General features: G+C 55.9%; 1 protein-coding gene and 1 pseudogene across 1 annotated transcript in view; one reads left to right on the top strand and one right to left on the bottom strand.

The window, feature by feature from the left end:
- The window catches only part of LOC142024609 (uncharacterized), a 144,907-nt gene extending 129,262 nt beyond the window's left edge, over positions 1 to 15,645 (top strand). The window contains exon 3 of the mRNA XM_075016741.1: positions 14,024 to 15,645. Within this exon, the coding sequence (XP_074872842.1) occupies positions 14,024 to 15,182 (1,159 nt within the window). The 3' untranslated portion in view covers positions 15,183 to 15,645. The remainder of the gene's footprint in view (positions 1 to 14,023) is intronic.
- On the bottom strand, positions 5,514 to 5,689 carry LOC142025315 (U2 spliceosomal RNA; annotated as a pseudogene).
- Positions 15,646 to 17,086: the final 1,441 nt, after the last annotated feature.

Here is a 17,086-nt window from a genome sequence, read left to right as displayed (position 1 = left end):
CCTCCCCCAGGGCTGAGCTCTGCCCCTCACGCTCTGATTCTCTCTCCCCTGCAGGCCGTGTGACTCTGGATCCAGACACGGCTCATCCCGACCTCGTCCTGTCTGAGGGTGGGAAAAGTGTGAGACGGGCGGACACACGGCAGCGACTGCCCAACAACCCGGAGAGATCCAACACGTGGCCCTGTGTGCTGGGCTGTGAGGCGTTCACCGCAGGGAGACATTGCTGGGAGGTGGAGGTCGGGGGTGGGCGAGGCTGGGCTCTGGGGGTGGCCAGAGAGTCTGTGAGCAGGAAGGGACGGATCAGCCTCAGCCCTGAAGGGAGATCTGGGCTGTGGAACAGGGCTGGGATCAGCTTCTGGCTCTCACCTCCCCTGTGACTCCCCTGCCCCTGAGCCGGGCCCCCCCGCAGGATCCGGGTGTGTCTGGACTGTGACCGGGGGCAGGTGACATTTATCGATGCTGCTACTCAGGCCCTGATCTTCACTTTCCCACCGGGCTCCATCCCTGGGGAGAGAATCCGGCCCTGGCTGGGGCTGTGGCAATCCCAGCTCCAACTGTGCTCCTGAAATCAGCCTCTCCAGCCTCACATACATCAGTCCCTGTGAACTTGGAGGACTCCCATGTACCCAGCCCCTGGCTCCTCATCTCTTCTCCTCCCTCCTGGCATCCCCAGAGATAAGAGGGGGAGGGGGATAAACCCCTGGCGCTGCAGGAGGGGTCGTGAGCGGCAGATGTGGGGCTGGGTGGGGCAGAATTAACAGCTGGGCTGGGGACAGGCATATCAATTAACCGGGGGCAGAGGGTGAGAACCTGGAAGCTCCGCAGCAGCGGAAATGTTTTGTACTGAACTGTGTCCTTAGATCTCATTGGGGTATCCGAGCCAGAGCTCCTGCCACAGGGGTCAAAGTCCCCTTCCCCTCTAACTGCTGGGGAGCTGGTAATGCTGTGATTGTCGCACCCCTGGGGCTGGGCAGGGGGAGTTCTAACATCACCGGATAAAGCAGGACATATAATGGCCATGTCTACACGGGCAGCTTCTGTCAACAAAAGTCACTGTTGACAGAGAAGTCTCGGCAGAGTATCTGTGGGCAGATTGCTGCTTCGCACAACTTGCTCTATGGACCGAACAGCCAGACTGCGCTGCCCTGGGGTGACAGAACAATGCAATGACGGCCCTCTGCCGACAAAACACTGTTGACAGGGATGTTATACCTGAACTGGGAGAGGTATGAAGCTACTGGCAGAACAGCTGCCTTCTGTCGACACACTCGCGAGGGAGCGCTTTAGCTGCATGGATGCGCTGGAGTTTTATCAACAGAAGCTGCCCGAGTCGAATGGCCGTAGTGTGTTGCTTTGAAACTCCGTTTTCAGGGCAGCCAGTGTCAGTTCAGATGCCTGGTGTGTAACCTGTCAGGTTAGTGACACTGCGAGAGTCAGAGGGGCTGGTGGGGAAATGGAGGGAAAAGGGAAGGAGAAAGTAAAACCAACTAACCAGAGTGTCCTGGAGAAAGGGTGAAAATCAATGGAAAACAGTGCCAGGAAAACCCCCTGCAGAGGAGAAGCAGCCAGAGGCAGGGAGAGGGGAAGGGATAAATCCAGGGGGAAGACTGGAGAACAGAAGGGGGATGTTCTGTGACAGAGATCACAGGGAGTGGGAGAGAGACAGGTATTTATGGTAAATAAAGAACATATTCCTTTCTCTTTTCCCGGCATCACTTGTTGGGGGCAGAGTGGTGGGTTTGGTTCCCTGCTCAGCTGGATCCCCCCCAACGTCAATAGGGAACAGACGGACATGACCCTGTGCTGAGGGCTGGGGTTTGATTGTGGTGGGTTGATACCCAGCCTGTGCCCTGTCTCTTGTGCTCTCTGCAGCTGTGGAAATGAGCGTTCCCCAGCTGGCTCTGTGCCGAGGGGGCTGCACATGTGGGGCTGTCTCTCCCCTGTGATTTCTGAGGTGCTGAATTTGTGAAAAGGAGGCTGAAGGTGTGTGAAATATGTTGCTCACATTCCTTCTGCACATCAGGATTCACAGTGGTGCCCAAGGAGGTGTTTGTGGGATGGGACCTGCTCCCAGAGACAGTCTCTGGGGGTGTCTACACCAGGATGCAGGTTTCTGCCCCTCATTTTGCAGTCTGTGTGTAAACAAGGCAAGTGGTGCTTTCACCTCAGTGTCAGTGGCTGGAAAATTCTGGGGGCAGGAAGGTGCTGGGGCGGGTTAGCCGTCACTGAGGTGAAACTATTACTCGCCTGAGCCCCACTAGGCCGGTACAATGAGATTGCGGCCTCATATTCACTACTGCATTGGAAAAATGAACAAACCTTTCTCCTCAGCTGGACATGAGCCTAGGCCCAAAATGGGGAGGAAGGAGCAACCCCACCCTCAGCCAGGGTTGGGACCCTTTCTGTGAGCTTCTAATTTCAATGACTGGGTGAGATTCATGGAGGGGCAGAGATGTTGCAATGCAGAGCATCACCTGGTCAAATATGTAGGTGCCTGGATAATCACAAGAACACCACGACCCTGAAGCGTAATAGCTCACACATTTATGTGTATGTGGGCAGGGACAGGCCAAAGTGATTCCCTTAGTCCCACCAGGCAGCCTTTGGACAGCGCCGGGGCCCACTGCTTCCGGGTCCGTCACCTGGGCCTGCGACAGTGGGTACATTGCCATTGAAAGAGCCCCTCATTTCAGCCAACCCCAGCTGCTCTCATCCAGACAGCCCGTCCAGTCAGGAACAAGAAGCCCTGGGGCCCCTTAGAGACTCACAGAGGCTTTGGAGCATGAGCGTTCATGGAGGCATCTGGGGAAGCGGGACCAGCCTTCAAGGGACACTTAAAACTTCAAATGTTGCTGCTGCTGGGTCCTGCTGGTGAGGGGGAGACAGCCCCATGCAGCCCTACGGCCTCGCTCAGCCCAGCGGGGGACACATTCCCAGTCCGGCAGGGCTGGGGAGTGCTGCTGGGGGCAGCGTGTGGGAGACGGGGTCTCAGAGGGGCTGTGGGGAGATCTGGGCAGTGAGGGGTGGGGCGGTCGGGGGCACACTGGGCAGTATGTGGGGGTGTTCGAGGGAAGGCTCAAGAGTTTGATGTGGATGCGGGTGAGTGTGTTAAACACCCTTCTCCTGGGGAAGCAAAACCGTTCCTCCAATTGAGTCTGTCCCCTGTGGCTGACCCCGAATGGCCCCCTCCCTCTGCCTGATCCCGTAACGAGGGACAGTACCAGGGAGGTCGCCGTGTTAGTCTGTATTCCAGCAACACAAGCCTGCCATCAGGGAGCGCTTTAAAGACTGAAAAACTGATGTGTTAGGTGATGAGCTTTCCTGGGACGGACCCACTTCTGCAGGTCTCTGTCTCACACATACCTGTATCCAGCTCTGTCTCTGCATCCCACAGTGAGGAGTGGCGAGTGGGATTCACACCAGAATTCGGTGTCTGAGGGGTTAATTTACGCTGTGGGGGAGGGGAAGAGAATCAGGAACCAACAGTCAATCGAATAAAACACCCGGTGCTGGGACCAGGGACGTCGCAGTGGGCAGGAAGCCCAGCCCCAGCCCAGCGCCCTGCACACCCCACACGCTCAGCCCCCGGCCGGAGAGCTCTGCCCTCGGGGAGCGCCGGGTGGCGTCCGTCAGGGCGGCGGGTGCTCAGGACCTGCGGCCGTTGGCCTGCGGGGAGCCCTCGGGGGGCGCTGAGGAGTCCCTGGGCGGTGGGAGCGGAGGGAGGCAGCGGCTGGGCGGCGGGGGCAGGGGTGCGGATGGGGCGTGAGGGGACAGACGGGCGGGTGGGAGGACGATCTCCTCCTTCCCCTCCCTTGGCAGGCAGCAGCCGGCCGGCGCTGAGCAGCGTGACGCCCGCGCTGGCTCTGCCCTGGGCCAGACAGCGCTGCTGCTGCGGGGGTGGGGGCAGAGCCGGGCAGCCCCCCTGGGACGTCCGTCCATCCGTCCGTCCCCGGCTCTGACAGACGCCTGGGGGGAACCTGCCCCTGGCGCCCTGGGGGGCAAACAGCTCTGAGGGGATGGAACGCTGAGGGAAAAGGGCGGGAAAAACCGGTTAGTTCCGGTTCCAGCCGCCAGCGCCCGACCCCCCCCCCTCCCCCCCGCACAGCTGCGCCCAGGGGGGTCCCGGTCAGGTGCTCCGACTCCATTGGGAGTGCGACAACCCAGTGACCACAACCACAGATGAGGCCACGGACACGTGTTCAACACAACCCCCCAGCGGGTGTGTCCGCAGCGCGCGGGGAGCCCAGGGGTGAGACCCAGCCCCTTCCCCCCACACACAACGTGCCCCTTGAAACCAGCTCTCCGGCCGCCGCTTCACCCGGTGTCTCGTCCCCGCCCGCTCTGTGCGCCCACTGGAGATTCACCCAATCGAAGTTGCCGGGGTTCTTTTGAAAAGGGCCCCCGCCTAGACCGGCGCTGCAATTCCAAAGCGCCCCAGCCGCGCCCTGGCTAATGAGGTGCTAAATATGCATTTGACTGATTTTACAGATGATAAATAGCAAAACCAAAAGCCGCCAAGTAGCACTTCAAAGACTCGCAAAATGGTTTATTAGGTGACGAGCTTTCCTGGGACAGACCCACTTCTCCAGCCCAGAGCCGGACCGGAGCAGACTCAAGATTTAAGGCCCAGAGAACCAAACCGGTGAGCGAGGAGGACAAATCGGAAAAAGATAATCAAGGGGAGCAAATCAGAGAGCGGAGGGGTGGGGGGGGGGGAAGGCCAAGAATTAGATTGAGCCAAGTATGCAGACAAGCCCCTATAGTGACTCAGAAAGTTCCCATCATGATTGAAACCATGTGTTAATGTGCCGAATTTGAACAGAAAAGCCAGTTCAGATGTTTCTCTTTCCAAAGCGGAGCAAGAATTGCTTTTCTGCAACACACATCCCTTGAGGTCATCGACAGAATGCCCCGTGCCATGAAAATGTTGACTAACTGGTTTGTGGATCTGGAGCGTTTTGATGTCTGTTTTGTGCCCATTGACCCTTTGTCTAAGGGAGTTAGAAGTCCGCCCAATATGCGAAGCACCTGGGCACTGTTGGCATATATGATGTTAGTAGAGGAGCATGAGAAAGTGCCCGTGATTCTGTGAGTAACCTGATTAGGTCCAGTGAGGGTATTTCCAGAGAAGAGATGTGGAGAAAGCGAGCAGCGGGCTTTGTTGCAGGGAAAGGTTCCAGGACCGCTATTCCTGGGCTTATAGACTGGGGCTGTTAGTGAGAAACCTCGTAAGGTTGGGAGATTGTCTGAAACAACAAACAGGCATGTCACCCAGGAGCTTCTGTCATTATTCCAAATGTTAAACACGTATTTCACCGCTTCCTGAGTAATTTTTAAAGGAGCCATTTATATAGTAACTTCGAAGATCACAGCAAATAAAAACACAACCTGTAAGCAAAACCGTAAATGATTCTTTGAATAAGTCTGCATATTAAAAGCCTTGTTTTTGGTTCAGAAAAACGAGACCTTCACACTCAAAATCTAATTTTTCACCAAACGCATTTCCCTCGAAAGGGAAGTGCACCGATCCTGGAAGCACTGCAATACCAGGTCGATGCATGGAGTGGATGGAGCAAGCCCCTATTCCATCTCCCTCTTCCAAAAATCCATTTAATATAGAGTTCTCAGATAGAGAACATATCAGATATTAAACTGATAAGAACAGATTAAATGAGTTTTATTGAGGGAATGTTTCAAGTACAGCAAGGAGCATAACAACATATACAAGGATATATCATCTGAGAAACTAGAACAGGTTATGGAGCGTAATATACAGTAAACAGCATCTTAGTACTTACATAAGAAACCCAACTAGTCTCAGATAGACAAAAAAACACAGTTACAAACAAGAGATAAGATAAAATATCGGCCTTTTAACCAATCCCTACCCTGACAAGAAAAAGGGGAAAATACTTTAAAGTAACAGACAATATAAGATATTGGCCTTTGGATCCATCCCCATCCCTAGGGGAAAATCAGAAAGGGGAGTATTTTACAGATACTAGACAATAAACAATATTGGCTTATCGGCCAGTCCCTGAGAAAAAAAGAAGTCTTTGAACATAAAACTCCACGACCCATGAAGTACCAGGGAGCATAAAATAAAATAAAATAAAATAAATAATTAAATAAAAAATTACAATAAGAAAAAAAATAGAATTAGGTAAAATAAGGGGGAAAAAAAAAAAAGAACACCACAAAGGAGCTTGGTAATCAGCTGTCAGTATATTGGCGATGGCCCGTGATATGCTCTGTGTAGATGTCCCTGGACCACCTAATGGCATCGGACACCATCAGCCTGCGCATCATTCGAGCATAATAGCGACTGACCTCGCAGGCTTCCAGGACCTCATCATTCAGGGGGTCCCAAGCACCCAATGCCCCCACGAGCAATGCATGGACCTCCACCGAGTAGCCCCGGGACCGCAAGGTGTCCGCCAACGGGGCATACTTTCGCAGTTTCTTGGCCCGGGCATCGCGGAAGGCCGCCATGCGGTTCTCAAAGGGCACCGTAATGTCCACGATGAGAATCTTCTTAGACCGCTCGTCCGTCACGACGATGTCCGGCCGCAGAAGGCTGTCAGTGCCAGGGATGGAAGAGTCCACGGTAACGGATCCAAGGGTCGGAGGTAGCGCTTTCACCAACCGGTCTTGGATGGCGTTATGGCGGCGCTGCCAAGCCGCCGAATGCACCATGCAGCCACAGAGAACGTGGGGAAAAGTCTCCAGCGGATATCCGCAACGCGTGCACCTTTTATCGCGGGTCCCGTGGCGGACAGCGCTGTTGACCAGGACGCAATTAAGGCGCGATCGGTGGATGAAGTGCCAGTCCGCAAAATGGGTAAAGTTGCCAGCCCGGAAAAAGTGGTTACTGGTATTTAATACTACACTTGATCTGAGCCCACAAAAGACCCACAAGCGATACCATTTTCAAACAATTTTACACAGCCCACCCATCTGGACACTTTTCGATGGCATGACGACTCACCCGAATGCAACACACGTGAGCATTGCAACAAGATCTTTACAGATCGGCAAGTACACCTGCTCTCTTCATCCTGCAGCTCCTTTCTAGCTGGTCAAAGCAAAACCTCTCCCACCAGAGAATTCAGCTTTAAAATGACTTATTCCACCAGACCTGCGAGCTGCCTTTGTGGTGGCTGTTTCGCTCCCTAAGCGATCACCTAATCTGCATGAAGCCTGTCCCCTCGCTGCAGCATGCTGACGCCATCGAGCTGTTAACCCTGGATGGACTGCAGAACCAAAACAAAAAGCAGTCAAGTAGCACTTTAAAGACTAGCAAAAGAATTTGGAAACCTTCTGTTCATGCCACGTGCCTGCCGGAAGGGCCGGGTTCAACTCTTGTGGGGTTGTCCTGTCAAGGATACAACCAACCAGCTCGAGCCCCCACCCAGTGGCCTGGGACAATTTCACCCCCATGCTGGCTGCCTGGAAGGCGGTTCTCCCCCCTCGCAAGCACAGAGTCTGAGATAGAAATGGCTTGTTTAAGGACCATTACCTACCCCAAGGTTACAGTGACAGATGCAGTATATCTAAGCAAAGAAGAGACAAACCCCCTTTACCCAGCTACCATCCCCATATGCGGTAGACCCCAGTCTCTTGCTGGGGCTCTTGGCCCTTTACCCCATACACACAGTTACAGGGTGTACCTTCTGCAGTGCAGTCCCGAACCCAAAGCCCGCAAATACATTCATTACCAGGGCAGTACCAGCTGTCCACTTGTCTGCAGCCTCCCCTTGCTGCCACAAGCCACCCACCCTCGTCTGAGGGGCTTCCTACCAGCCTCCCCCTATCATCTACCACCACAGTTCCCGACCCCACTGCTTAGGCCTCCACAAAGGCAGAACCCTCTGATTTTAGCTCAACATGGCCTCAGCTGCAACTTTTGCGTTAGAACTCCTAGTATTGTTCATACAGAGCTTTACAAACATTCTATTATCCAACTCTATTTTTCAACAGGAGAGAAAAACTAAGCAAGCCAAACATAGAGCTATAAGGCCAAAGCACTCACCAAGCTGGCTTAACCACTACCCCTCCACTTTTTTTCTTACAAGTTTTTAAACCAGGGAGCCCTGTGTAATCAATGTCTGATGCAGCCATGGCGACTGCCCTGTCCCCCACAACAACGCAGAGCCTTGGGGAGGTCTCACAGCTCCCACACTGGGTGTCAGCATAAATTGTGGTTTCACAACGAGGTGTTTACAAGGGAGCAGATCTCAGGGCTGACTCGCTCCCCACGAGGCTTTGCCTGGCAGGTGTCACACACGCGCCCTTTGCATTCCCATGCAGATGAGCTCTGGCAGACACACCCCTCCCAGCCTGCAGCAGCGTTGCGTTCCTGCCGCCGCACCCCCCACACGTGTGACTCTTCCCGGCGCTGCAGGACGCGGGTGTGTGTCAGGGACGGACAGGGGCTGGGAACTGAAAAGGGGGTTTCACACACGGGGGTCTCCGCACTGGGACAGGTACAAGGCTGGGCCGCTGCGAGGGTCGGGGCACAAGACGCCCCCAAGCGGTGCCCGGTGACAGCGCCCCCGGCTGCGGGCGGACGGAGAGAAGAGCCGCCCCTGATACGGGCAATCCAGGCTGGGGGCGGGAGGGAGGGAGGGGCCCGGAGGGGAACTGACCCCAGCCCAGGAGATCTGCCCGCCTGGGGACCACGTGGGGCACAGAACAAACTCCCGCGGGGAAACCACAGACACGGGCCGGGACGAGCCGCTGGGGGCCGGACAGACGGGGCGAGGGGGCGGGGCCGGGCCGGGGCGAGGGGCGGGGCCAGCACAGACTCGCTCCCCTCTGGGGCTGTGGGGAGGCTGCGCGCAGCGCTGGGGCGGGGCGGGGTGAAGGGCGGGGATGACTCAGAGCAACAGCGATGCGCGGCGGGAGGCCAGTGCGGAGCCGGGCGCAGAGCTGGGGCCGGGCAGCTCGGCCAATGGGAGCGGGCGGGACAGGGCTGACAGGCAGCTCGGCCAATGGGAGCGGGCGGGGCAGGGCTGACAGGCAGCTCGGTCAATGGGAGCGGGGGGCGGGAAGAGGCGGTTTACACAGGACGAGCCCTTGGCAGGTTCGATGCAGGGACCCCTCCCCCTTCCCGGCTGTTGCTGGCCCCTGACGCAGCCCGCGGTGGGTGGGGGGGTGGCTGGAGCTACGAGCGGCCACTGATCCGTCTCCCGCTGCGCAGGCGCAGAGCCAGGCCGGGGGCAGCCGCCTTCTGCGGAGAGTTTTACCCGCGCAGCCTGTGAGTGAGAGAAACGCCCCCAACATCTGCCCCCACCGCAGCCCGCCCCCGCCGCCCTCCTGCGTCACTTCCTCTGCCCCCTTCAGCTTCTCCTTCTCCGACGTCACTTCCTAGGAGCCAGTTTCCTGCGGCCGCTCCGCCGGGTTACGCGGTGTCGCCGCCCGGAACCCCCCGAGGGCCCTCCCCGGCAGGGAGCCGCCGCCAGGTGAGCGGGGACCCGGCCGGGCCCGGAAGTGACTCCGCCCCCACCCGCTTGTGTCTCGGACGCTTCGTGCGGGGCCCCCCGCCCGCGCCAGCGCCTCCCCCTGGTCCCGGCCGGGCCGCCCCGTTCTCCGGCCGCTCCGCCTCGTCCTGCCGCCCGCGCGCCCGGGGAGGGGAGGGGCGGAGGCGGCCGGGGGGGGCTGTGACTCGGGGCCGGTTTTCGCTCCTGGCTCCACTCGCACCTCCAGGCGGAGTCTCTGGGCGGCGCCCGCGGGCTCTGCACCCCGCAGGGACCAGTGGGTGCTGGGGGCTCTGTGCTCGGTTCTCCCCCAGCTCCCTTGTTTTCGCCCCAGGGCCTCTGCACCCCCCTGGTTTTCTTCTCCCTTGTCCCCCTCAGTGATTTGGGGCCCTGAGTCCATTGCACCCCCCCCGCAGGGGATCCGAGAGCTCTGGGTGGGCTTGTGTCCCCCACCCCCGGTTCCCCAGTGGGGCCGGGCGCTCGTCGCACGGTGCCGGTGCTCCCCCGCGGTGCAGTTCAGTGACCCTCATTGTCCCTTCAGCTGCTCCCTTCCTCCGGGCTTGTCCCCGTGGTGTGTCACTAACCACGTGACGTGTCCGTGGGACACACTCCAGTGCGCAGCAGTGCTGGGGCTCAGGCCGCGTCCGGAGAGAAACGAGGACGGATTTGGGATCTGACTTGTGCGAGGTGGTTCTGTGAGACTCGAGAGTTTCCCCAAATGTGCGTGTGCAGCACGTGTGCCCCAGGGAGCGCGTGTGGGGAGCCGGGGGATGCGGAGCGGCTTCCAGCCCGGTCTGAAGTGTCTCCGTTGCCCTTTTCCCCTACCAGGTGCAGAGCCCCCATGTCTGGCTCCAGAGCAGCCCCGGCCCTGCAGAGACAGAGCAAGGAGATGGCGGTGGTGGCGGAGCCGGTGACCTTGGAGGATGTGTCTGTGTGTTTCTCTGAGGAGGAATGGGGGCTGTTGGCCCCGGGGCAGAGAGCCCTCTACAGGGAGGTGATGCAGGAGAATTACCAGACTGTGCGCTGGCTGGGTGAGGAGTCCTGTCCCCGGGGGTGTCACATGCTGGGTTGGGTTTGGTTCAGGGTCCCTCCCTGCCCCTGTCCCCAGTGTCAGGGGACAAGTGTGGTGGTGTCATTGGTGGGTAGAGTTGGCGCTGAGGTTTGTCGAAAGGTTTGGTTTGTGATTTACAGTGTTGTGGTCTATACTTGCAGGTGAGAATTTGTTTAAGGTTGGCAGGCTGGCCGCAGGCAAGAACAGGCCCTGCCTCCCAAGGTCTTTGAGAGTGAGGGATCATTGTACAGGATGGGTTGTAGGTCACGGATGTTGCATGAGAGAGGCTTTAGCTGGGGGCTGCAGCTCATGGCCAGTGGTGTTCAGTTGTTTTCTTTGCTGGGCCTGTCTTGTAGCAGGTGACTTCTGGGTACACGTCTGGCTCTGTCAATCTGTTTCTTCACTTCCTTAGGTGGGTATTGTAGTTTCGGGAGAGCCTGGTAAAGGTCTTGAAGGTGTTTGTCTCTGTCTGAGGGATTGGAGCAAATGTGGTTGTACCTTTAGTGCTTGGCTGTAAACAATGGATCGTGTGCTGTGCCCTGGATGGGAGCTGGAGGCATGGAGGTAGCACAGCGGTCCTTGGGTTTCTGGTGTAGGGTTGTGTTTATCTGACCATCACTTATGTGCACAGGAGTGTCCAGGAAGTGGATCTCTTGTGTGGACCGTTCCAGGCTGAGGTTGATGGTGGTGTGGAAACTGTTGAAATCACTGTGAACTCTTCAAGAGCCTCTTTCTCGTGGGTCCAGATGATGATGGTGATGATGTCATCAGTGTAGCTCAAGTGGAGGAGGGACGCCAGGGGTGGAGAGCTGAGGACGTTCCAGGTCAGCCATAAACATGTTGGCACAGTGTGGGGCCAGGCGGGTGCCCATTGCAGTGCCACTGAGTTGAAGGTATAAATTGTCCTCAAATCTGAAGTACTTGTGGGTGAGGACAAAGTCACAAAGCTCCACCACCACTTGTGCTGTGGCATCATCAGGGATACTGTTCCAAACGGCTTGAAGTCCATCTTCACGTGGGTTTTTTTGTATTAGGGATCGCGACATCCATGGAGGCCAGCATGGTGGTTTCAGGAAGATCACCAGTGCATAGCAGTTTCCTGAGGAAGTCAGTGGTGTTTCAGAGATAGCTCGGAGTGCTGGTAACATACGGCTTGAGTCGAGAGTCCCCACAGCTGGACAAGGCTGCAATGAGAGTGCCAATGCCTGAACTGATGGTGCCTCCAGAATGTCTAGATTTATGAGTCTTGGGGGTCTAGGGATGTGTCTGTGCAGATCTGTTCCTGTGCTTTTGTCAGGAGTGTCTTGAGCAGACGGTGCAGTTTCTGTGCGTGCTGCTCAGTGGGATCAGAGGACAGTAGCCTGTAGAAGGTGGTATTGGAGAGCTGCCTGGGAGTCTCCTTTTCATGGTCTGACCTATTCATGATGACAACAGCAGCTCCTTTGCCAGCCTCTTGGATGACAATGCCAGAGCTGTTTCTGAGGCTGTGGGTGACATTGCATTCCGCACGGCTGAGGTCCTGGGACAAGCGATGTCACTTTGCCACAATTTCTGCCTGTGCACAGAAGCGGAAGCGCTCTAGGTATCGATCCAGTCTGTCGTTTTGATTGCCAGGAAGGATTCCATGCAGAATTATTCTTCTTCTACTCTAGGTGTGACGGTGCCTGTAGGGCTGTTCAGAGTCTTGTTGAAAGTATTCCTGGCAAAACTGGGGCAGGGTTCCAGATCCCCACAGAACTGTGTCATGTTTGTGGGGGTGGTGGGGCACAAAGAGAGTCCCTGAGGTAGGACAGACTCCTCTGCCAGGCTGTGTGTGTGGTTGGATAGATTGACAATATGGCTGGGTGAGTTACGGGTACCACTACTGTGGCCCCATGCGGCAAGTAGGAGGTGAGAGAGTTTACAGTCCTGTAGAGAAGAGCAGTGGGCGTTGACTCTCCTGTCGCCTTTCAGTAAAGTCCAGCCACGTGGACGTTTGTGTGGGAGGCTGGTTTTAAGGAGAAGCTCCAGAGTTGAGAGCTCCTTGTGATGTTTCCCTGTTTGCTGCACAGGAAGCTGAACAGGTGGTTCCTCATGTCTGTGGGAGTGTGTGACCAATCTCTCGACACAGTCCCTGCAGTGTGTCCATTGCAGTGAGTGTTTCACCTTCAGCCCGTTGGATGGGACGTCCATCCATTTGCACTTGGCGAGGAAGATGGTGTCTGTATCTGTGCAGGTTTTTTCATGGGTATGATGGGTTCCCACTCCATGTGGCTAAGTTCAGTGCCTGCCTGGTGCCAGGCCTTGGGCGTAGCTGTGTTAGTTTTATCCACAAAAACAACCCCAAATCGAGTGACTTGTTTGAGCTGAGTGGTCCTGTCCTGCCTTGGGATGGGGAGGGTGGGGGAGCAGGTCAAGAGGGAGGCTGATTTGTACCCTAGCAAGTGCAGCAGAGCACTCGGCTCCCCCAGGAATGAGCTGGGCCATTCCCGAGGCAGGGGTGAGGCACCTGTACCCCAGGTGAGTGTGACATGGGATATTGTACCATCCAGAGCCCGGCCTGTGCCAGGTGGGGAAGGAGCCTCTCTGGGTGGGCGGCTCAGATCCTGGGGCTGGAAGAAGTAATGGCCTGGGCCTTCCTGAACAAGATCAGCACTTGGTTAATTGCTCCCCAGGCAGGATTTCCAGTTCCTGAAGCTGATGTGATCTCCTGGGTGGAGCGAGGGGAGGAGCTGGGGGTCCCAGATCTCCAGGGCGCTGGGAAAGGGGAGATCGTCAGCGACCCCCACACAGGTGAGCAGTGAGCTAAAGAGACTCAGAAACCGATTTCCGTGTCCTCCTACATGTCACTTGGGCCTTTTCATCCAGATGGACTGACCCTTCAGCCTGTCATCAGCCTTAGCCAGAGGGTGGGGGCAGGGCTGGGGTCCCTCCTCTGGGGAAGGGTTGTGAGGAAGGAGGAGCAGCTCAGTTCATGTTATTTCAATCTTTCCATCAGCTGTTGGCTGCGTTCCCCCTTTTCTGTTCCCTTTCAGAGTTTTCCTTTCAGCTCAGCACAGAGAGTGACACTGTCTGGTTCTCTCTGTGTCCCAGCAGGTGAGGTGATGCTGCTCAAGAACAACGAGGAGAATCTTCAGCTGGAAGAACCAGAGCAAGTGGCCTCCTGTGGGATGTTCCTGGGAAGCTCTGAAGGTCGTGTTTCTCCGAGTCCTGAGCACAGAGAGACCTGTGAGAGTCAGCGTAGCCCAGAAAGGCAGCAGGGAAACCATGCAGGGGAGGGGCAGGATAACTCCAGCCATGGAAGCAGAGGTGTGAGAAACACTAAAGAGAGCGAACAACAGAAAACCTGTGGGAAAAGCTTCAGTCTTAACAGTCATTGTACCATCCGCACAGGAGAGAAGCCCAATATCTGCCCTGACTGTGGGAGAAGCTTCCAGCTGCGCTCAGGTCTTATTGATCACCAGAGAACCCACACAGGAGAGAAACCCTTCCACTGCTCTGAGTGTGGGAAAAGCTTCTCATGCTCCTCAAGTCTTAAAAGTCATTGCAGAATCCACACAGGAGAGAGACCTTATAGCTGCTCTGACTGTGGGAAAAGGTTTAGACAGAGGTCAGACCTTGTTAATCATAGGAGAATTCACACAGGAGAGAAACCCTTCAACTGCTCTGAGTGTGGGAAAAGCTTTCGGCGACACTCGCACCTTCTCGCTCATCAGGTAATTCACAGTGGAGAGAAACCCTATCACTGCACTGCCTGTGGGAAAAGCTTCAGAAGGAGTGAAAACCTCGTTAAACATCAGAGTATTCACAGAGAAGATAAACCCTTCAACTGCTCTGAGTGCGGTAGATGGTTCCATGACGTTTCCGGCCTTGATAAACATATGAGAATCCACACCCGGGGAAAACCCTTTCTCTGCTCTGACTGCGGGAAAAGCTTCAGTCAACGCTCATATCTGGTTGATCATCAGAAAACCCACACCGGGGACAAACCCTTCCGCTGCTCTGACTGTGGCAAAAGCTTCGTGCGGCTTTCAAAACTTACAAGTCATTGCAGAATCCACACAGGAGAGACACCCTATAACTGCCCTGACTGTGGGAAAAGGTTCAGAAATAGGTCAAACCTTGTTACGCATAGGGGATCCCACACAGGAGAGAAACCCTTCAACTGCTCTGACTGTGGGAAAAGCTTCTCACACTTGTCAAGTCTTCGAAGTCATTGCAAAATCCACACAGGAGAGAGACCTTATAGCTGCCCTGACTGCGGGAGAAGTTTCCAGCTGCGCTTAGGTCTTATTGATCATCAGAGAACCCACACTGGAGAGAAACCCTTCCACTGCTCTTACTGTGGGAAAAGCTTCTCATGCTCCTCAACTCTTAGAAGTCACTACAGAATCCACATGGGAGAGAGACCTTATAGCTGCCCTGACTGTGGGAAAAGGTTCAGACAGAGGTCATGCCTTGTTTTACATAGGAGAATCCACACAGGAGAGAGACCCTTTGACTGCTCTTACTGCCAGAAAAGCTTCAGTCGGCGTTCCCTGCTTGTTGTACATCAGAGAACCCACACAGGAGAGAAACCCTTCACCTGCTCCAACTGTGGGAAAAGCTTTCTTCAGCGCTCCAGTCTTAGTCATCATCAGAGAACCCACTTTGGAGAGAAACCTTTCAGCTGATCTGACTGTGGGAAAAGCTTTTTTCAGCACTAAAATCTAACCGATCAGAGGAACCTTTCAGCTGTTTTGTCTGTCTGGGAACACTCGCACATTGTCAATCGTCAGAGAGTTCACACAAGAGAATAACCCGCTGACTGCACTCACGTGGGTAACCTTCAGTGGCTGCTCGGACATTATTGATCATCAGAGAATTCACACAGGAGAGAAATCCCATAGCTCTCTCTTTGTTGCTATTTTTGAAGCTGGGCCACCAGGCAAAAAGTCAGTGAGAACCCCATGAACTACCACACGGCTTCTCATTCCTCAAGGGTGTGGTGTTACGGAGCCAGTCAAGTAACTAAAATAAAGTCCACTTGTTCCCTACATTAACTCCTGCTCCTTTATAAAAGAACTAGACACACTGGAGTTTGTTCAGGACCTGAACTTGATTAATTTTTGGTGTCTTTTTTTTTAATTAAATAAAGTGAAAATGCTTCACTTGAGTTGTTGCTGTCGGGTGTGTCTGGAGAGGAGGGGTCAGTGCATGGGGACTCTGGGGAGAGACCATTGTCCTAGCCCCCTTTCACCGCAGCAGCTTTGGGCCCAGGTGAGAAGCACCTCTGCTTGGCTGCTGCAGCTCCAGCAGGTACACCCAGGGGAGCGGCGTATGTCCCTCGCCTGCGGCAGGGCCAGGGTCGTCGGTCCTCTGCACTGCCCAGCCGGAGAGGAATGCAGCAAATGTGCACTTTCTCCTCGCTCCCTGATGGAGGGGAACAGCCAGCTCTGTCCCTGTATGAACTTAGGGGGGAGGGAGCTGCAGCTGTTCCCAAGGGCACCTGGGGGTGGGATGCTCATGGCTGGGATAGTCCTGGGTGGGGGAGAGGGGTTATCCCCAGCCAACCCCTTTCTCATGTGGTGGTCGTCTCTTTTCTGTGTGGGCCCTGAGAAGCCATCCCGGTGCAGCCCATCCAATCCCTGGCACACCCACACCCCAGCCTGGCTCTAAGTTACAAGAAGAGAAAGCTGCAGACCAGAGTGGGTGGTCCTGGTTCTTACCATTTAGGAGTTCTCGACCAATGGACAAGCCCAGACCCAGACAGACAGACAGACACTCCCTCTCAGAGACTCTAGAGCGGATCCCCATGGGAACAGATGGAATTAAAAAGGCACCTGGGCAAGTAAAACGATGCAAAACTTCCTGTACAAATGAGATGAGCAAACGTTGCTGGTTCCTCTGCCTCTGTCTGTGCAGTGTTTGTCGTCGCCTTTGCGCCCGGGTACGGCAGCGGCAGTGATCATTGCTCTGTTCCTTCCTCTCTTTGCTTTGGCAACACTCACTGTTGTCAATGTCGGCTGACGTGCAGATGTGCTGACGTGGTCGCTGCCTGGGGGAGTCCCCTAAACCAAGCAATACAGCGTAGGAGCCCTGCCCTGAGCAGTCAGCAAGGCCCAGCTGCCTTTTAGCAGGGCTGAGCAGAACAGCCAGTGCACCGGTGGTTTGCCCTGGCACAGGTGCGGTAACAGACACACAACCAAAGCAGTGTGGGCTGGGAGAGGCGAGGGGCTACTTCTCTCAGGGTGGGGGAGGGGGATGCAGGACCACCCACTCCACTGCTCCCCAGCCCGGGGCCCTAACAGTAGCTCCTGCCAGGAACCAGTGAGTTTTCGCCCAAGCAATCAGCTCCAGCCCCGGGCTGTGGGGCTCCCCAGCCCCAGTCAGGGACCTTGCAGCCGGCTCAGCTCCAACTGCAGGGCTGTGGGTCTCCCCTAACCCCAGCCAGGTGTCAGTGCGGGCAGAATCACGGGCAATGGACCCCCCGCTGACCCCGCACCAGCGTCCTGTTCGGATCCCCACGGGGCCTCAGACGAGGGCAAAGAAGAGACGGCAGAAGCCCGCCGACAGACAAAGGCCGCTCCGCTCCTCA

This window comes from Carettochelys insculpta, chromosome 22 (assembly GCF_033958435.1).
Source record: "Carettochelys insculpta isolate YL-2023 chromosome 22, ASM3395843v1, whole genome shotgun sequence".
In the NCBI taxonomy this organism is placed as follows: domain Eukaryota; kingdom Metazoa; phylum Chordata; order Testudines; family Carettochelyidae; genus Carettochelys; species Carettochelys insculpta.
Note: the sequence above shows the minus strand (reverse complement) of the source record. Positions and strands in the feature narration are given on the sequence as shown.